Source organism: Crocodylus porosus, unplaced genomic scaffold, assembly GCF_001723895.1.
Source record: "Crocodylus porosus isolate Cpor-Errol unplaced genomic scaffold, CroPor_comp1, whole genome shotgun sequence".
NCBI lineage: Eukaryota > Metazoa > Chordata > Crocodylia > Crocodylidae > Crocodylus > Crocodylus porosus.
The window spans coordinates 87,524,897-87,546,517 of NW_017728886.1; the positions used below are offsets into that span (position 1 = coordinate 87,524,897).

The 21,621-nt window shown below is 46.4% G+C and overlaps 1 protein-coding gene across 2 annotated transcripts in view; it reads right to left on the bottom strand.

Annotated features, from left to right (window-relative positions):
- Nucleotides 1-21,621, bottom strand: part of AOAH (acyloxyacyl hydrolase) — a 158,505-nt gene that overhangs the window by 12,020 nt on the left and 124,864 nt on the right. For both annotated transcript variants that reach the window (XM_019538687.1, XM_019538695.1), the window contains exons 18-21: nt 18,771-18,829; nt 18,623-18,682; nt 17,065-17,161; nt 8,279-8,355 (exon numbers count right to left, since the gene is read on the bottom strand). In XM_019538687.1, the coding sequence (XP_019394232.1) occupies nt 8,279-8,355; nt 17,065-17,161; nt 18,623-18,682; nt 18,771-18,829 (293 nt within the window). The remainder of the gene's footprint in view (nt 1-8,278; nt 8,356-17,064; nt 17,162-18,622; nt 18,683-18,770; nt 18,830-21,621) is intronic.

Consider the following 21,621-nt stretch of genomic DNA (forward strand, 5'->3'; position numbering starts at 1 on the left):
TTTCAGCACTTAAATGATCAAGATAATGACAGACTGTTTGCTATTTCAGTATGAAATCCTGAACTTGCTCTGTACAATGTGATGTTCTGCAGTTTAGCAAATCATACCTATTGTTCTACTATTAAAGGTAAGTCCAGCTTTAAAAATCACAGAAAATTAATTGGCTTCTGGCAACTGATTAAATGCACTAAGGCAGTAAGTCCAATATGAGCCACTTGTGTGCTGAGTCATGGCTTTGGAATTGAACAAAGCTTTAATCGATTAGCTGACCTGTGTAGCAGTCAGTTTTCATGCCTCCCATTACAGAAGCCCACAACCTTATGTGCCAACCTAGTCACACACAAAAGTCTGTACCAAAATGATCTTCCTGCACTTGATAACAGCCAGCCCTTTAAATATGATACTGATATTTGACTTTAAAAACACCTAAGCTCCCTGGCATTACAAGCTCAAATCTCAAGAGTGGTTTTCAGATCATCCTCATGTTAGGAAAACATCATATAAGCAGAAAATGATTCTGCTCAGTTTTAAAGGTCTTTGCGTCCTTAGCTAGTGCAGAGTGCCAGACACTTTGATTTCACTTAAATACGTCCAAAGAATGGTAACAGCAGTAATGTTTTATAATTCATCAATTGCAAATCTGGAGGCCCTTTATCAGTTTACACTTGGAGAAAGATCCTCAAAAGTATTTAGACACCTAGCTCCTACTGAAATCAACTATATCTTGGGATCTAAGTTTGGATTCTTATTTCCTCAAACTCTTATCAGAATTTTACCTTACATAAGGCAAAAGTCAAGAAGAATTCTACCATATTAACTACCAAATAAAAGACCCAGTGAAGACCATAGGACTCTTTCTTTTGATCAGCTTCATTGACACAATCACATTTTGGAGCTACTTTTTGTCATGTGTTAATTTTCATGTCAGAGAAGTTCTTCATTGTGATGCCTTCATCTTTGCCTTCACAACCCAAAAACAGGCCATTGTGCAGGCAAAAAATGGGAAAGGAGCCAATAGACCCACTTGGCTCAACAGGAGTATTAGACAGCTTTTAAAAAAGAAGCATATAAACAATGGAAGAATGACTCGGCAACCAAAGAGGAACACACCTGTATCACCAGGGCCTAAAGACACAAGAAAAGGAAAGCCAAGGCAGGCATGGAGATCATGCTAGCATCCAGAATAAAAGACAACAAAAAGCCCTTCTACAGATACATAGTAGGGCTGTGCGAAATTTCGGCAAACGGTTTGTCTTGTTTTGGATTTGGATGCTTTGGCGGCCAAAACACCAAATCTGAAATAAAATGCAAAGCTCTGAAACAAAACAGGCCATCCAAAATGTTTTGGAAATGTTTCGAAATGATTTGGATGTTTCTGTTTCAGATATTTCGAATGTTTCCAGTTGTTTTGGAGTTGGGCTTGCAGGGAAAGAGAAACTAAGAGGGAGGTGAAGGGGGAGTGGGGAAGGACTGCTTTAATCTTGACATCTGTTGCTGGCCAGTGACAATGATCTGTCCCTGAGGCCCCTTCCAAATCCAGTGCTCTGGGGGAGGAACAGAAAAGCAGCATAAAAGGCTGTTTGTGAACTGCTCTCTACCATTTTGCAGCTGTGTCTGTTTGCGTCTACAGCATGAGCAGCAGAGACTCAGAGCAGCATCTTGCAGCTTGCAAGCTTGGTAGTGCTTTGCTACTGAATTGTAGCCATTGCCAATCCTTTCCTATTTATTTATCCTTGCCTACTCTTCCCCAAAAATCCTGCTATTTGTTCTTATTTCCCCCCCCCCCCAAACAAAAAGAAAGCAGTGCTTTGTCTCGCAATGACTCACCACAGTGCACTACAGGAAAGCACTCAATACATACATTTATTACATACACACTCACACAGATGCACATTTTTTCCAGCACATGAAATGTGCTGGAAAAGGCAGATGCCAGGTTTTCTGGCCGGGGTGGGAGAGGAGGCAGAAGGAGAGCTGTAAGTTCCCCCCTCCCCACAACTTAGATGCAGCCTCTTCCCTAGCACTAGCAGGCATAAGGCTTCTGGTGCTGGTGACAGCAAGGAGGCGGGACCAGTGCTTGCTAGGGCTGTGTGAAGCTTTGGTCCCTGATTTGATTCGGTGGAGATTCAGCCTGTTTTGGTGGCTGAATCTCTGAATCTGAATTAAATCAAATGACCCTTTAATCTCTCTGAATCAAATTAGAACCTTCCAAATCGATTTGGGGAGATTCAGAAATTTGGACACAGAGACAGCTTTAACTGCTTTTTCTACATACTTCTAGGTAGCAGGGTCTCATGAATGCTGTGATGCTGGGGTGCATGGAGTATCCCACAGAAGCATGGGGGGGCTCCCCAGCATGCTCAGCCACAGACCCGGAAATGGACCAGAAGCACTTCCGCTCCACTTCCAGGTCTGCCGAGGAGCATGCAGAGGGTCTGCCCATGCTCCCCAGGCTAGGCGACTGGTGCTTCCTGGGTTAGGGGGGGCACCTGGGGTCCCCCATGACCGATTGCTGAGCTGGGGAGGTGTGAGAGTGGGGCCCCTGAAGGGCTCCCTGGCAGACCTGGAAGTGGACTGGAAGTACTTCTGGATCACTTCCAGGTTCGCAATCAAGCACATGGGGGTCCTCCCACACTCCTGTGGGATGCTCCATGCTCCCCAGCATCACAGCATTCACAAGCCATGCTTGCTACCTCAAGGTACATAGAAAAAACTTTTAAAGCTGTGTCTGTGTCCGAATCACTGATTCTCTGAATCAGCATCTAATCTTCAGATTTGGATTCTGCCGAATTGAATCAGGGACAGTGATCCGAATCAACTAATCGAATCACTGTCCTTGATTTAGGCTGAATCTGGATCTAATAGGGCCCACTTTGCACACCCCTAGTGCCTGCATCTGTACCCCCTCCAATAACACCATCCATGATAATTACTCCCAGCACCACCAGCATGACAAGCCACTTTTCACACATGGGCCTATGGACTTCATTTCATCAGCCTCCTAGGTACAGAAATTCATGGGATCAATATAGACATTGGATTTATGACACACTACAACCTCCCTGAAATCTGACTTCCCAGGTAGGAAGTACCTCTCCACTTTTACCTGCTACATCCCATTTCCACCCCCTTCTCCCCAGCCCGTCTCTCACCTCCTGACGCCTCCATTTCCATTTTCACTGACTGGCTTTCTTGCCTGCATTGTGTGCCAAGCCAGCCTCTGGCTTCTTTACTATTCCTTCCATCCAGGAAGAGCACACACACACCATCTAGATGCTTCCTCAGCCTGACAAAGGGTTTTTAAATCCAAAAGCTTGCAAAGAAGAATTTCTCCAACTATTCATTTGGTCTAATAAAAGATATCAAATTGACCCTAAGAACCTTGTCTGAGCTATGTCCTTAGACCAACACAGCTACAACCTACACCCCTTAACACACACAAGTTACATGAGTTTTGCTTTCAGCAGTTTGAGGTGCAGATTCACTGAAACCCCTACACCACTCTGCCTGAAACCTCCCTCTTGCCTACATGTATGTGGCAGGACAGGTGCTAATGAGGGCAGCCATTTAATGCCCCACTGTCAGAGCTGGAGGTGGCAGTTTAGTTTCTCACCAGCCAGCAAGGGAAGAACATCTCCCTGCTGAGCTCCCGTTCCAGGAAGAACTTGGAGGTATAAAGGCTGGAGCTATATGGGAGGAGGAGGTGCCACATCATCCTGAGCACGACCTAAAACTGCACCCTTCCGGGGTAGGGAGGCCTGGGTGGCGCGGTAGCCCCAGGAAATGCCAGGACCGTGAACCTCCCAGGTGAAAGGCGGGTAATATCAGTGGTGAACACCAAAATCTAGGCAAGCAACTCTTCAGGAAGGCACCTCAAGGGAGGACAAGGACCAATGGACAGAAGCTTACAGAGGGTAAATACAGGCTAGATATAAGGAAGAACTTCTTTTCTGTAAGGGTTGCCAGAATCTGGAATACACTCCCAGTAGTGCATGGCTGCATAGGAGGCTTATCAGAGTCAAACTGAATCCCAGCAGAGGTGGTGCAGTCACTATCTTTGGAGGTGCTCAAGAGGAGGCTGGACAGGCATCTTATTGAACTTGTCTGAGCCCAATAACTTCCTGCCTATAGCAGGGGACTAGACTTGATAATCTTACAGATCCCTTCTGGTTCTACGATTCTGTGATTCTATCTATCTGGGGCATCTGTCAGCCCCTCATGCCCAGAATAAGGAAACAATGTGAGGTAAAGTGCCAAATATTCCTGCTCAACAGATCTCTCTGATATGCTCCCCCAACTTCACCTCTTTCCAATGCCAGTTATCCACACTAGCACTGCATTCATCAGCACCATTCCAGATTGATGCTGCAGGGCTGAACTCCAGGGCTAGGTCTAAGGGGAAGGCCTCATCCTTGATCTTTTTGTATAGGTACTTCTTCATATGCCAGAGCCATCTATTAAAACTTGGGAATACCCCACAGCATATAAGAATGGTGGTGTCAGTTATTCCATTTCTGAGACATCCTGAGAAAGCATCTATAGCAGTAGTCACCAACCAGTTGATTGTGATTGACTGGTTGATTGTGGACCCTCTGACAGTTGATCTAAGTCTGGGAGGGCTCTGACAGTCAACTGAGATTGACTGTCAGAGGGTCCGCAATTGGGAGTGGCAGGACGCACATGGGGAGCGGCAGGACTCATGTGGTTGGGTTGAGCCATGCCTCCTGATGCTGGGGCCAGCCTAGGTGAGTAGGACAATCCCTTTCTGTACCCCCTGCCACTGGGTGAGTGGGACCCCGACTGGGCTGAGCCAGGACAGAGTTGGACCCTAGGCAGATTTCTAGGCATGCAGGGGGGCTCCTGCTGCTGCACGCATCCTGGCAGAGGCCCGGGGGGTACATGCCTCCCCATGAACTGTGCGGGGGGCAAGGCAGCTGTGCACTGAGCCCTAAGCCCCCCCCTCCAAGTCTGTCCATAGAGTGAGGTGGCTGCTGCTGCACACAGCTACAGTAGGGCTCAGGGCACAAAGCCCAGTGTGCAGTGCCAGCTGCCTTGCCCCGCACACAGATTGGGGGTGGATGTGTCCCCTGGTCCTCCACGACCCAAGGTGCGTGCAGCAGCAGGACCCCCCCATGTGCCTGGATGAGCCTCCTGGGCTCCAACCCTCCCCTGGCCCAGCTTGGGCCTCACTTGCCCCTGTCTCTGCCCCACTCCCACTCTCACTGAGGGGTCCTCAATCTGCCCCCCCTTAGGCAGATTAATGAACAGAGAAGCTGGGCATGAGCCCAGGGGGCTCTACCAATTCAGGGCCCCAGAATCCTCATCACCAGGGAAGTGAAAGCCTTAGTTTTAAACTCAGTGCCCATTTGCTTTCTTGGGAGCTGGAAGCAGGGCCTCTCCACCTTTGGTGCTGGGGGGGCATGGGTGGGGCTGGGGTTGGGCCGAGAGAGCTGTGCCATGCCTGGGGGAGGGGAATGGGGCAGATGGCACCACATCTGGGTGGGAGGGGGCCAAGCCATGCTGGGAGAGCCATGCCCCACCTGGTGGGGGGAAGAGTTGGGCCCAGGCCAGCTGGGTCAGAAGCACTGCATTGTGGTGTGCCTTTGTGGGCGGTGGCACTGGGAGGGCCTTGGGGGCTTTGGTCTCCCCAAATTCCTCTTAGCCCCCCTGCAACCAACCCTCCCAGTGCCACCACCTGCCTGCAGAGACACAGTGTTCCCGCCCTGGCCCAGCCCAGCCCCCTGTATCTGCATGGCTGCATAGGACAGCCAGGCACCAGCTCCCTGCAGGTAAATGTGATGGGGGCTGGGTGGGGAGTGTGACTGAGCCACTGGAGGTTTGCAGCAGGGTGAGGGAGGGCTGCTTCTTGTGATCAAGAGTTGTGGGGGGGAGGTCCTGTGAGGGGAAAGAGTGTGTGTTTGTGTGTGTCTGTGTGTGTGTCTGTGTCATAGAATCATAGACTCAATGCGTCGGAAGGGACCTAGACAGATCTTGTCCGACCCCCTCCCATGGGCAGGAAGGAGCACTGGGGGTGGGAGGGGTCATAAGACCCCAGCCAGATGCCTATCCAGTCTCCTCTTGAAGATTTCCATGTGTCCCTGTGCAGAGTGAAAGTAGAGTGCATGCACCTGTGTCTGTGTGTGTGCATGTGTACATTTGGCTGTAGCAGGGGCAGGGAGAAGAGGCAGGTATGTGCTCCCCAGCCCGGCAGGGTCCACGTAGTCTCCCCTGCCAGCACTAGGAGGGGAAGGGCCCCTTTCCCCCCTGCAACCCAGCTCCCATGGGGGGGATGGGGCCTCCAATTTTGTGCTTGCCCAAGGTCCCAGTACAACTTAATCTGCCTCTTCCTCCCTCCCCACGACTGACCTGCTGGGTGAGGGGAGCAGGGGGTGCAGTAGAACCTGGGTTGCTCTTTCCTTCAAAAGTGATCTTTACCTTAAAAAGGTTGATCTACAGACTCTGATGGAACAATTTACTGGCCATATCTGTGAGGGAGGGCGCTCCCACCATTGCACACACACCAGCAGAGTCCCAGGGGGCATGTTCCCCCCGATCTGTGCATGGGGCAATGCTGGGCTTTGTGCTCCAATTGCTGCTATAGCCGTACGCAGCAGCAGCTGCCTCACCCTGTGCACAGATCCGGGGGAGGGGGCACTCAGGGCAAAAGCCCAGGGTAAGGCAGCTGCGCTTTGCACTGGCCTTTGTGCCTGAGCCCCACTGCAGCAGCTGGGCACGAAGTGCACCATGCAGTGGCAGCTGCCTCGCCCTGCCCATAGATCCGGGGGCACGTGCCCCCCAGGCCTCCACTGGGATGTGTGCAGCAGTGGGAACCCCCCTCCCCCGCAAGCCTGGATGAGCCACCCAGGCTCTGACTCTGCCCAGCTGGGGCCCCACTCACCCAGAGGGGGATTGTCCCACTCCCCTGGCCCAGCCCCAGCAGCAAGAGGTGTGGCTAAGCCCAGACACGAGTCCTGCTGCTCTCCATGTGCATCCTGCTGCTTCTGATCATGGACCTCTGACAGTTGATCTCAGTCTGGGGGGGCTGAGCTCCCCCCAGACTGAAATCAACTGTCAAAGGATCCCCAATTGACCAGTTGATCATGATCAACTGGTTGGTGACCACTGTTCTATGCTTATCAGAGTCAAATTGCATCCCTCTGCTTTTGTTCACCTACTTACTCTCTCAGGACAATGGCAGAGCGCTTCACTCAGACTTGCACCTACTTCATTTGATTGCTTGGATGTTGGGTTCTTGCAGCTAAAAAAGCTTCTGTTCCTTCTCTGTCAGGAACATTCTGACACATAGAAGTAAGGGCTCCACAAAGCACTACAGTGCCATAGCAAGGAAGTTTGGTGTCCAGGACACGTCTGCAGTGGCAGCCCGCCCTTGTCCCATGCACGGATCTGGGGGGCACGCACCCTCCCATGCTTGCCCTGGGGTGCACAAAGTGGCGGGAGCTGCCCTGCCTTCCCCAGGCCTCCCACAGACAAGCCACTCGTGGCTCCATCCTGCACCCTGGTTGGACATCACCTGTCCCAGTCCCAGCCCCCCTTCTCCCCCACAAGAAGCTCACCAACCAGATGGTGCTCTCCAAGCTGCTGGGCTGGCTGTGTGCATGCTGTGGCTGCGCGCATGCATGCGGCATTTATCAGCCACATTATAACAAAATATTGGCGCACAACTCACCTGTTGGCTCCTGTTTGCTTTGATGCCCAGGGCAGTTGCTCTGCTCTCCCCACCCCCTTTGCTACAGTACTGAAGCACTAAGTGGCCCAGTTTTGGTAAAATGGTACTCCACTTGATTTTTGCTTAAAAAACTCCAAATCCTCCCTCCATTAGAGTTTACCAAAATACGAATGTCTGTGTGGATAACTCCTGAAAGGACAAAAACAAATTACTTACCAGAATCTGGACTTCTTTGACATATGTTGTCCACACACACAGTTAGTTCCCAAACTCCTTTCTCCTCATTGGAGTCTGCCTCCAAACTCTGCAACAGAGGAAACTGAGGAGCAGGGACATGAGTGCTGCCTTTTCCCCCTCAGTCCAAGAAGGAAGACGGAGGGGAGGATATGAGACACTCAGCATGGGGACTCCTAAGATAAGAGATTTTCTGCTTAAGGGTTCAGTAGCTGAGCATGCTTGCATGTGAAAATGTGCATGTGGACAACACATCTCAAAGAACATCAGTTACCAGTAAGTCCTTATCCTTTTACTCATCCTTTCATAGCAGACAATCGTGATTAGCTCTCCTCTCATCCCTCGTTCTTTTTGTACCTGACTAGGATGGAATCCGTCGACAGGTTCTATCAGCTGCCAGGCCTCCCCTCCAAGGTTGTGCCATTCCTCAGCAACTATAAATCAAATGATCACGGAGAATTACAAACACAAGTATGCATGAATGTGTATAGTACCTGGCCCCCATACACTTCAGGCTGCATCAGAGAACATTTTTAGCTGTGCATAAAGATTATGATAATTTATGAAGTACTGTCAGAGCCAATACCATATTCAATCTCCTTTCCTTAGGGCAGTATTTAAACCTTTGTTTTTTATCCCTTTTATGCAGGGAAGCTCTTTGAACATAAATGATTGTAAAACAATTCACTTTCCCTTCCAACCAAGAATGATGCTGCAGTGAGTTAAGCTATAAAATATTTAACACTGATTTAATACTCCCTCATTTTACATTTCAGTTGCATCCTCAGCACAGCCAAAAATAAAAACACTGCTGTTTGGAAAAAGAGATGGTAACAGTATACATGTGGGTTGATGTCTTCAGGAACAGTGTGTCATTTTCTGTTACTTTTCTTGTGAATGGTCTTTTTTAACGCTGACAAAATAAACTTTTTGAATTATATAAGCACCACATTCAATGCAAATGATACTATATTGTAAGCCTCAGAGCCACCGAAGAAGTAAAAAGCTTTCTTTCTTCAAAGGAATTGAGTAATGATCAAACATCAGACTAGTGGATATGGCATTAGTAACCTACATTCAATTATTTCATTTATAATAGATAAGAATTTTTAATAATATTATGTAGACTTTCCATCATGAGATAATGCTTTTTCTCCCTTCATCTCTCCCTCCTGTTGAACACAACATTCCTGCCAGGCTAAAGAATCTGACCTAGAATCTCTGCTGCTGTTGGAGTGTTGGTACAGTTTACTAGAATGAGCTAAAAAGAAATGCAGCCAGTGCATATTCTGAGTTTGCATACATCAACTTTAATATACTTATTCCCAATTTATCTGAAGAATAAGATTCTCAATTTCTAAATATACTGTAGAAGAAAATACTGCAAGGCAAAGAATTATTTTTTATAACATATTGCAAATTTGTAACGCATTATACATTCAACTTACGTTATGCCAGGAACAATTATGATCAAATCTCCACTTAAATGAAGTATTTATATTCAAATTCGGCACAACATAAGCCTCACATGTTACACATCTTATTTTTATGAAGAATATGGGGTATAACAGCATTATACAAACATGCTTCCATGCTATGCACTTTAGTGTAGGAGATGGTCTATCTAAAGTAAGACTACATTGAGCTGTCATAATTTAAATTATTTTAGGCACTAACATTAGAAAAAAGTGTAGATATATTTTAGAGCACATATGGAGATACCTTTAGTTTGCATTCCTACCTTATGCAGTTAGGATATATATTATACATTTGTTTTTTGGAGGCATAAGCATGAACTGGCCATGGAAAAATTGTAGGTTTTGGACTGATGATGACCAATTCATCATGGAATTTGTGTTGGTGCCTGAACAGATATATTTTATTTACTAGCAAATTCCTCTCAAGATGACAGTGGGGGAAGGGCAGGCGTGACGGAGCGCAGTGCACCACCACCCCATGCCACTGCTGCCACCTCCCAGGAGCAGGGGGAGGGAGGGAAGCTTGCACATGGTGGCTACTGCCACCATCCACCAGCCCACACTGCTGCTGCTCTGCATCCAGCCACACACCACTCCCTGCACTCCGTGTCTAGCCCCACGCCCCAGCCCTGCCCCGCGTGCCCCCTCCCCAGCATGGGGCAGTGGGTAGCTGATGCCACCCACCACCCTGCACTGCTACCACTGCATCTGGCTACAGACTACCCACCCCTGCTCTGTATCCAGCTCCACAACACCCCACCCCTGCATCTGGTCCTATGACTTGCCCCCCCTCCAGCACAGGATGGTGGGTGGCCACTGCCACCCACTGCCCTTCATTGCTGCCACTCTGCATATGGCACCATGCCACTCCTCCCCTCCCCCCCGCATCCAGCCCTGTGACACCCCCCTCCCCGCACATCTAGCTGTGTCTGTGTGTCTGTCTGTGTGGAGCACTCTGATTGGTTGTTTCAATAAGAATTGTGCTTGGCTGCTGAGACAACCAATCAGAGTGCTCTAAGAGCATTATGGACAGACAGACACACACAAACACAGTCAGATGGACTAAGCCCTTTATATATATAGAATTTTGATTATCTGGTAAGTAGGTTAATAACCTTACAATGAAATAGGGCAGAAGAGAGGTTAGTTTTAAAACTATATACCTCATGGTCTCAAGTGTCTCAGGCTACAGACCAGGTCTTCAGCTAGTGTTGATCACTGCACTGCTCTTGATTTCCATGGAGCTACACTCATTTGTGCTAGCTTTGGTTCTATGTGTTCAATGGGTCTTTCAGCCCTTCTAGCCAATGGGTTTGAGTATCTCACACACACACACACAGCTATGATAGTTTCCACTTTCTAAAAATAAGTTTCTCTTCTTTCTTTTTTAGTGCTATTTCTCATGTCCCAAAGAAAAAATGGCAGGAGAACAGTATTTCCAAGAGAAAAAACAGCTGGCTGGGGCACATCAAACTTGATGTGTGCATGTAAACACCCACACAAAGAGGCCTGGCACTGAGGGCAGCTCAGCTAGGTCAGAGACTGGGATGAGATTTCTAGGCCATGCCAGTGGTATAATTTGCAGGTTATGACTGAGATATACAGTGGAGGAAAGTGCACCTTGCACACATAGCCTTTGCATTTTAGTGTGTGGAGTACATACAATCACTTTGGCAAGGTACGTCAGCTGTACTATACACCCCAGTGAGAACAGGGATGGATGAGGTTAAAGTGCGTCCATATCAACAGGTTACTTCCTTGTAAAATCCCTAGTGCTTCATGTTCAGTGAGTATCTCCTTGAAGAGTTTTGTGGCAGTTCTGTTCCTGTCATGTGATTTCCTCCCCAGCATAGGATGACCCAGCTTTTAATTATTTGCACTTTATATCTTTATTTTTCACTCTACACTGAACTACAAGTAATCCTAGGGGCCAGTTTCTGGCTGATAGTTACATATGTTGGAAAAGCCACAGCCAGAGTACAGACCTTTTACTTCTCAGTGGGCACGTCTACATGAGATGCTTACCATGCATTAGCCTAATAACACTGTGCAATAGCGTGGCAGTTAAAAGCTGTGCTAATAGCTTACTGTGCAGTGTTATTAAGCTAATGCTCAATTAAGTGAATAAAACAAACAGGCACAAGTACTACTGTGAAGTAACTCTAGTTACTGTGTATTCAGGTAGTACTTCATTAAGGAAATTCTAAACTAAATGGACAGTAGTTAGGGCGCATTAATGAATATGTAGATGTGCCCAGTCTGTCTCATTTCAAATCAAATATCCAGCCCATTATGTTCTATAGCACTGGTGTTCAACCTTTTTAGATTTGAAGCAAACCTCATTAGACTGGAGGCCTCCATAACTTGTGAACTGAATGGCACCCAATTTTAAAAACTAATTTGTATATTACAGTGCTTATGTACTAGACAGTGGGGGTGGAGGATCTGCCAAGCAAGGGCAAGCCTGAATCTACAGTTACCTGCCTATCTCCTCACACCTTTCGACAGCTTTCAAAATGGCCTGGTGGCACACGAGGTGCCCCAGCACTGTGGGTGAGAATCACCACTCTAGAGTCTCAGGGACCTGGAATGCTGATCCCTAATCCCAGAGCAGGTTTCTGAAGTTTGAATGCCTATGACTCCTGTCCTGATCCTCACATGAGTCTTGGGTCCCAAATATACCTCACTGAGTACTGCAGAAGACTGAGGACAGGATCATAGACAGTCAGAATACTGACACTTCAATGGTGTTTTATGATTATTAACTTCATAAGGATAGCCAACTATTTGTGTTCTGAATTTGGCCCCTGTTGTGTTACTCAGTGGCTTTAAGGTTTTGTTTTACTTCGTATAAACAATAAGGTTCCCAAACAAGTTATACTTATGAGCAATCTCAACCAATTTACACCAGGCCTAAATTTGGCACTGTGTATTTCATTTAAAAAATCATAAACTAGACCCTGGATACGTATGTCCAATATCTGGATGAGAGCTGATATCTGCTCTGTCACTATCTATTGCCTACCTAAGAGATAGTGCCTGGTTACATACATAATTTTAAAAATTGTGTAGGATGCCCCTCCTTAGATGAACTAATACATTCTTGGGCCAGAGTCAGTGTCTGAACATGCATATCCACTGCAGAGATCAAAATGCAGAAAAATAAGAGTTTTTTCAGCATTTTAATAAGAATTTTTTCTTCACCTGAATTTTATCCTTTGAAGTTGGGACTTCCTATGCATGGAGGTATAGACAGTACTAAAAACAATTTATTGGTAATACAATGCAACCACTGTTAAATATTTAATGTTGTGAGACTCTAGAAGGGATTAGCAACAACTACAGCTAAAAACTGAAGAAGTAGGTCAGCTGCCCTGGCTGGTGTTTGACAGGCTCTTTAAGAAAGAATTTGGGAGCTGATTATATTACTAAGTAAAAGTTTTTATTAGCATATATGTCTGTGTAAGGTGCAGTTCAAAGAAAACATCTGTATGAGTAATGGCTGATTTTATGTGGTTTATTTAGGCCTCTGCTACACATTACATATATTATGCAATTAAGTGGTCAGTTGAGCAATAATTTTTGACTGGCCACATGTGCAAAGTAATTATCACATGATACAAATGACCATTAAGTTACGTAAGAACAGCCAATCAGCTGTAAAGTTAGTGCTTGAAAACATGCAACAACTCTACAGCTGGTTTCTATCTGGCTTTAATTTGAACGTGTAGCAGAGCCCTTAGCGTTGCATTATAAAGAATAGCAGATTGCATTAGTATGTTTGTTTTTACTAAGCCTGTAAATCTATAGTTAGTAATTTACTTTATTAAAATAGTTTGCATACTGAATAAGTAATAGGCACCAAAGTCAAGTAAAGGCAGTCCTCAGACTTACAACACAATTGGTTCCTGAAAACCACATCTTATGTCAAAACGTCATAAGTCAGAACCGATTTTCCCATAGAAACAATGTTATAAAAGGGGGATTGGTTCCTTTACAATGCTCAGCACAGCAGCCTCCAGCTGGTAAGTCTGTTATAGTGGGGGGGAGGGAGGGGGAGTGTTGGGGGGAGATCAATCCACCACAGTGAGGGAGGGAATGGAGCTGGGGCAGGGGCTGGGGCAAAAACTGCCCAGCTGGGGTTGGGGGGTACAGGGAGGTAGGGGAGCAGCTCCCATTGCTGTGTGCTGCCGGTCTGGGAGTAGGTTGTCCAGTGGCTCTTGCCATTGCACCCATTCTGGTCCGGGAGAGCATGGTGGTGGGGCATGTGCCCCTGGATCTGCGTGGGACAGGTGGGGCTAGCGCTGAGGCTGTGCTGGGATGCACTCCAGGTGGGCAGTGGAAGGTGCTGAGAGTGGGGGCTATGCCCTCCTGCTGCTTGCCCAGCTGGAGCAGGGTGGAGCTGCTGCATTGCCTCCAGACAAGTGGCACACAGCAGTGGGAGCTGCCTTGGCCTCCCCACACCTCCCAGATTATCGGCGGCTTAGTCCCGGGCCACCCCCCTGGGGGTACATGCCCTGCCAGCTGTGTAAGTGGCAGCAAGGCATAGGGGGGCATGTGCCCCTGAATTGGGGCAGGGTGGGTGGTGGAGTGGGGGCTACAGGAGGGGCTGCAGCCACTCTAAAATTCATTGTAGCCCCCCATAGCCCCCACTGCCTGCTCAGAGTGCAGCCCTGGCCCCACCTATCCCACCCCAGTCTGGAGGCACATGCCCCTCCAGGCCCTGCCATCACTTGCCCAGCCAGGGCGGGGTGGCGGGGGCATGGGATGAAGCCGCTGCTTGTCTGGGAGGCACGAGGAGGCTGGGGTGGCTCCCGCTACTGTGTGCCACTTGGCCAGAAGCAGCGCAGCAGCTCCGCTCCAGCTGGACGAGCAGCAGGAGGGCATAGCCCCTGCTCCCAGCACCTTCCGCTGCCAACCCGAGCACAGCCAAGTTCATCCACATCCATGCCCATCCTGTACAGATCCAGGGGCACACTCCCACCCCATGCCCTCCTGGACTAGCGGTGGGAGCAGAGGTGACGGCAGTTGGATAAGCTGCTCCTGGACCGGCAGTACGCAGCAGCAGGAGCTACCCCATCCCCTCCCTGAGCCCCTCTGCCCTGGCTGGGCAGATTTTGCCCAGCCCCTGTCCCAGCCCCAATCCCTCCCTCGCTGCGGGGGCATTGATCTGCGCCCCCATACCTCTCCCCCCACCACAAGGCACTGGAGGCAGCTGTGTTGAGTGTCATAATGTTATGTTGAAACCAGCATTGGAACCTCGAAACAGGGTGTAAATTTATAAAGGTCATAAGTGCTGTTTGTTGGAACTTGAAATGTTGTTAGTCGAGGACTGCCGGTAATTCTTATTACATGGTAAATAACTAAGGGCTAAATCTACAGAGGGATTTGGGCATCACAGTGTTCAACACTGTGCGCAACCTTTCTTTTAAGTCCCTGGCATATAGTGGAATTATAGACAGGAGTGTACTACTGCCATTCCCTCTCTCTTCCTCTTTCCACCTCCTGCTCTCCCACCTCACTGAATTCAGCAACAGAGGAAAAGAGGTGATGAATGGTGACTGTGATGTCTACCCACTGGACTCCAGAGTCCCGCCAAAGCTTATGCCAATCAGCTGGTGACCTCAGAGAGCTTACAGCACATGTGGAGCTCTTACTATAGTAAAAAGGAGAATTTCAGGTTAAATTAACTGTAAAATTCTTAGTCTCATTTTCAAAAGAGATCAGCATCTATACTCAGGGTCAGATTTCCAGGTCTATTTAGGTACTAAAGTAAGTAAGGTATTGAGCTTTTTTTCCTTTAAATCTTTTTATTCATATAAAAACCCAGCCTATCAGAGGCAAAAGATTAACTTGTTAGAACACTTTGACTTTGGAGGGTGCCATCTGCATTATTTAGGTAGGAAAATTGGTTGAGAAAAAATAATCTTGTTGAAGAACTCTTCATCCCAGAATGCAATATAAAGCCTGTCAAGCAATGTAATATTTTATAATTCACGGTGACCATCTGTGCAGTCTCAGGTATACAGAGATGATCATAAACTCCAACCTAGAAAACCTTGTCCACCACAGTATACAACAGCAGTAGCTTTTTATTAGAATCATCTGGATTGGCAGTAAACACCAAGGATTTTTTTGGTTAAAAATGATCACGTATGTTTAAAAAGTATTAAATTAAGATCGTTCAGAAAGACTCTCTCTCTAAGATAGAATTATAACAGGGAAGAAATATTGAACAGTGGAGGGGAGGGGAATATGGGGACGGGAGAGGGGAAGCCAATGTTGTCTATGGGGTAGGCCAGAGGATTGGAAAGGTAGGAAACTCCAGTTTTATTTCCAATCTTACACTATCCTTAGCCAGTACAGGAATGTAAATCCTGAAGTTCATGGGAAAAGCAGTTGGTTGTACAGATGTTCCTGGTTGCTCTTTCCCTCCCCTCAAATTCCCTCTTGTCCTAGAAAGCTGCAGGAAATGACATCCAAGCCTCTAACAGCTTCTGTGAGTTTGGGCAAATGACTTCCTCATTATTACATCTTAGCTTTGTCATTATTGAAATGTGTTGAGGCTTATCTTGAAAAACCCCGGTTGTTATGATTCTGAGATATTTAGAAAAAATAAAAAGGACTATTCAACTAAGGTACAAATGCCAAAAATTATAAAAACAAAATCTGATTACACCTACAGAGAAACAAACTCCTTCTCACTCCCACACATTTGATTTTAATTAAAAGCACATTTCTGCAGCAGCCAGTCTAAACTGATCCATCTTGCAGCATGCTCCCAGGGTCAATAGATTTGGAATATCTCAGGTTCAGGTAGAAGCTTGTTTCAGACTCGAGGACCCCTCCCAGAAAGAATGCTGAGTGATAGCTGGTAGCCTCTATTTACCCATGGTGCTGTAGAAATTTACTAACAAGACCATAAATAATAGTGTAGAAGTTAACTATAAAGCAGGCTCAGTGCTTTAAGGACAGGCTGATAAGACACAGGCCTAGCCGCCTTGAAGTCTGAAGCAAAGATACAGCTCTCCTCCCTGTTAGTTACCATTTCAAAACAAACATGTAGCCAAAAACCAGTTTTGAAATAATTAAGAGTTTTCCCACACTGACCTGATATCTTGTTTTCTTTCACAGTGGAAAATTCCCACCTGCGCATGCATCTTGTCTATAAACTATAAATCGCCTCTAACAGTTTTATTCTGGGCCTCTGAGCTTGCTCAGGGTGCCCAGAATGCTGAATAAATTTTGAGACTGACAGCAACTCTGTATCTTTGGGAACAGCTCCGCAAGGGGTCACGAACTCCTCAACAGTGTCTTGCAAAGGTGTTGTAAGGCCTACATTTATTTATGTATCTAAATCCTTTTGAGAGGTTTGGGTGAAAAGCACTATTTAAAATAAGTGAATTGTTAGGCATGTTCAGATTTTCAAGCGTGGAACTGAATATGCCATCTTCCCTGGGGGGTACCACTCAGTCCCCTTTGAGATGTCCACAGCACTCTATATTTTTCAGATTTCTATACACCTCTCCAAAATTGCATATATCATTTGGAAACCTACAGATGCCAGTCAGTCAAAAGTGCTGCTGTTAAGTAAGATGAGGCTCTTTTTCTTAAAAGCTAATATGCTGCCTTAACAGCACTCTCAGCCACAAGAAAACAACTTACTTTTCTTCAGTGGGAAATCCATATAGAAAATATCAAAGCTGGCAAACTTCTCAGATCTTGCTATTTCTTTCAGGACATTGGAAAGTTGTAAAGCTCTCTGAAAAGTCAAGGAAATAAAAAGATTGCTATTGCCACTGATGTCGCTTTACTTGGGTTCAGCTTTTGTAACTGGAAAGAGAAAAGCCATTTAAAAAAATCTAATATGATTGCTATTTAGTAGACATAATTATCTACAGTATGAAACTGGGCAAAATTTGGGTCATTCTTTATACAGGATATTTGTAATGATACATACAGAAGGCAGTGCAGGGTGGCTGACTTCAGACCATCAAAGTTAACTACCGTTCTGTACTATCTATCACACTTTTAGGATGCTGCCCTGAATATGATGTGGTGTTTACCCAGGGATTACAAAAGGGCCTAATCAGTTATCATCATTTTCAGTTGTTTAGTAAGGCATGGGTTTTATTATTTTTTAAATCAAAGTTCTTTTAGTACTATTTCTCTTTCACTTTCATCATTCAAAATGCCTCATTTTGCAGGCTCCTTTGATGGACAGGAGCCTAGTCATCTTCATTCCTCATACAGTTTGAAATGAGACTTTTTCCAGAGGTAACGCTCTCTTGTTCTTAAACCTGGTCCATTCTTGTACTGGGCATGCTAGTACTTACATATCCAGTGACAGATTCTCATCTCTGCTGTATAAACTCAGAGTAACTCCATTGGTGTTAGTGGACTCCAGCTAATTTGTGTGCCCAGTGTGATTTCCACTGGTGATCATGGAGATCAGAATCTCCTTAATACTTAATGTGCACAGTTTAAATGAGAAAGTATATAATTATTTTCAGATAAGAGCTTAGAAAGCCGAATAGTTTCTGCAGATACATGAATTGTTCAAGAATTTATATATACAGAAGACTCTTTATTGTATTTTATAAATACATAGATTGAAATCCTGAAAAGACTTATGCATGTGTTTGATAACATGCATTGTAGTGAATGGGACTACTCACAAGACAAGGCATGAGTAAATCTTTGAAAAATGTGGGGCATTTTTTTTGTCTACTGAATAGAAACATTAACAAAAATACTGTATGCCCCCAGCTGCTATTTTGTACAATATTTGGATGACTTGTTCTATTACGTAGCTTCAGGGGAGAGAAATAAAATATATTTTTATATTTGGAGAAAATGGCTAAAATCATGTGTTGCTCAGATGGTTCATCTACCATGTGTAGAATGACATTTGTAGGGTGGTTTTTAAAACCAGCCTTCACTGGTATTATTTTGTAGTCATACCATTCCATATACCTGAGGCCAAATCCAATTTTTAGGCACATTTTACTTGCGCAATTTGGAACTGACTTAAGAGGAGTTTCTCTGAGCAATGCTAGATCAGTTTTCTAGTAAAAACCAAATTGGGCCCTTATGATGGTACCCTTATAATCTAGTCATCCTTTTTCAGATTTACATGCTTCAGAGAAAACTGCTGAAATCATCTAAAACAATCCCTTTAAAAGGCGATGATGAAAAATAATTTCAAATGCTTCAGACATACCTCTGATGTGAAGTTCCTGAGGGTTTCATTTGAAGACATCCAGCCAATGCAGGGACTGACCTGTGTGATCCAAAAATACCGTTTTAGTGAAAGAAAGGAAGAAGGAAAGAATAAAGGCTATCTGATCAACTGAAAAGGGACAACTTACTCGAAGACAACTTAGGAATGAATAAAGTTGTTTATATGTGACATCTTTATTTAGCTGACCTGAAAAAGACAAAGAGTTTAACTTTGCATGGTTTAAGTCTAACGTTCTTCAAAATTTACTTTCCGGTTACTTTCTATTCCGCCTACCAGATGCCAAAGAAGCATCAGTTAACTATTTCATCCTGTTTGAGCCTCTGAAAAACTGCTAATACAAAAGCTGGGTGAATCTTCCTCCTCCTCCTCCCTGCTTTTTTATGACCTAGTCCTAAGGCTACAGTGACAACATGCTTTAAAAGTAGACACATGAATGGTTTTTCAGGGATTCAAATGGGGTAGAAAACAATCCCATTTAGGCCCCTCCTACATGTTACACATATTATGCAATTAAAGGTCAATTGTGCAATAAATTTAGACCAGCTACACATGCGAAGTAATTATCCCATGATACAAATGACTATCCAGCTATAAAAAGAGCCAACTTTAGTTATAAAATTAGTACCTGAAAACATGTAACAACTCCATAACTGGTTTCTATCCAGCTTTAATTTGAACATGTAGCAAGGCCCTTAGGTACCTAGGTCGACTTAAGTGCTCTATAGTTTGAATAGGACATGGCCCTAAATCTTTATCCTCGGAGATAAAGGATACTGAAAGTATGTAGTTCATCAGCTCCTGGTAACTTCAGTCCTGTTAAGTAGTCTCATTCACTAGGACTGGTCACGAGTAAGGTGAGCAGAGGCTGATTTTCTATATTCAGGAATCAAGAAGCTCCCACAAAAGTCAGTGAGAGTTATTCGTGTGTGCAAGACTCAGATTTGCTCCCAATATGCTAATGGTAGTACCAGCATGAATTTTCCACAGGAACCTTTCTTTTTATTCCCACACACACACGCCTCCCCCCCTTTCATAGTCAATTCAGCTTCAGTGCAAGCTTAGTCATAATAGTCTGTTCAACTCTCAGAGGTGAATGACTGATGCTTTACCCATTAACACATCTTTCACCTTCCAAACAAATTTAGCCATTTCAAATCCAAGAGGAAGATTGAAGGTGACTCTGTACACTCTTAGTTGGAGAGGTCAGCTTTAAAAGGTAGAAACAATTTTCCTGTCACAGAGGGGATATGTATGCCTGTGTGGGTGACTGAATTCAAACACTAACTTAAATATGCAACAGACATCCTCTGAAATTCATCATGTAACACAATGGCCCAGTTTGTGTAGCCTACTAAAAGGGTTTATGGTCCAATTGAAATAGAAAAGATTTTTCATTCCTTCATGAACTAGGAAAAGATACCTGCAAATTCTCTGAAGGATAATGTAGCACATGATAGATAATGGTCAGCCTTTCCAGGTTGTTATATCAGTGCCAATGGTTAATAGAGAGACCCTGGGAAAGAGAAATACTGTAGAACAGGCCTGTGTGAATAGGGAAGTATTTGATTTGGATTTTGCCAATTTGGAGGACTGCGATTCGATTTGGAGATTTGGATCACTGTCCTGAATTGATTCGGCCGAATCAGCTTCAGAAGATTTGGTGCTGATTCAGAGAAATTTGGTGATTCGGATTGGGCAGGGAGAGTCAGACACAGCCGAGTGGCTGCAGGTTTTCCTGCAGCTCCTCCAGCACTGCCTGCCTCTCCCCAGGTGGTGGGAGCCACAGGAGAAGCCCCCATGGCTGCCCTGCCCATCCCCAGCCCCAGCCCAAACCTAGCCTACTGGCAGTTTAAAAAAAAACAACCCAAAACCCTGCACTCACTGGCAACAGGAGTGGTGATTGGGGCCTTTGGGTGCTTGTGGCAGAGCCCTCCTACCCCCCTTGTGCAGCACAGGGCAGTGGGGACTGCCCTCCACCTGTGCTGCAGCTGCCCCATGGCACGGCTGCAGCACAGCTCAACAGGGTGCTGCACACTGTCTGGGAGCCGGGGCTGAACACTTTGGGCTCTGGCTGAGACATGAAGCTGCCCCAGCTCCCTGGCGAATTGAACCGGGAACTGGGGAATCGGAGCGGGGGCTGGGGAATTGAACCAGGGGCTGGGGAATCAAACAGGCAGCTGGGGAATTGAAGGCGGGGGCTGGGGGAATATTCAGATCCCTGAACATTCCCCCAGTTCCTGATGTGATTTTGCAGCTCCCCAGTCTTTCCCCCAGTTCTCTGATTTCTTCCCCCAACTCTTCCCAGGGGGCATGGGCCCCTGAATGATGCAGGATGACAGCAGGCTGCCACTGCCAGTTGGTGATGGCAGTGGTTCTGGGCTGTTTCACCAGCCAGAAGCAGCAGCCTGCTGAAAGCCCGCGAGCAGATCTGGGGGAATGATCAGAGAGCTGGGGAATCGAACTGGGAGCTCCAGCTCATGTGGGGGATAGCAATCCCCACTGCCCCATGGGGGGGGCGCTCTGTTTCAAATGCCCAGAGGCCCCCAATTGCTGTTGCTAGAGCTGGTAAACCCAGGGCTTTTCTTTTTTTCTAAAGTGCTGGGAGGCTCGGCTGGGCAGGGGATGTGGCCGGGCAGGGCAGCCATGGGGGTTTCTCCCAAGGCTCCTCTGGCTGTGACTGCCTCTGCCGCAGTTGGGGGGTGGAGGGGTGGTCACGGGGCTCTGCCATGCTGCTACTTGCCTAGCCTACGAGGGGGGGAGGGACGTGATGCAGGCATGGCTTGCTCTGGGCAGCAGTAGTGTGTAGCCCCCACTCCCAGTGCTGCTACGCCCACATCAGCACTGGGAGTGGGGGCTCTGTCCTGACACCACTTGCCAGCCAGTATGGGGGGAATGGGATGTGGGTGTGGCAGCACTGGGAGTGGGGCCCATGCCCTGCTGCCACTTGCCCCCTTCTGCCTGGAGTGAGCTGCGCCCAC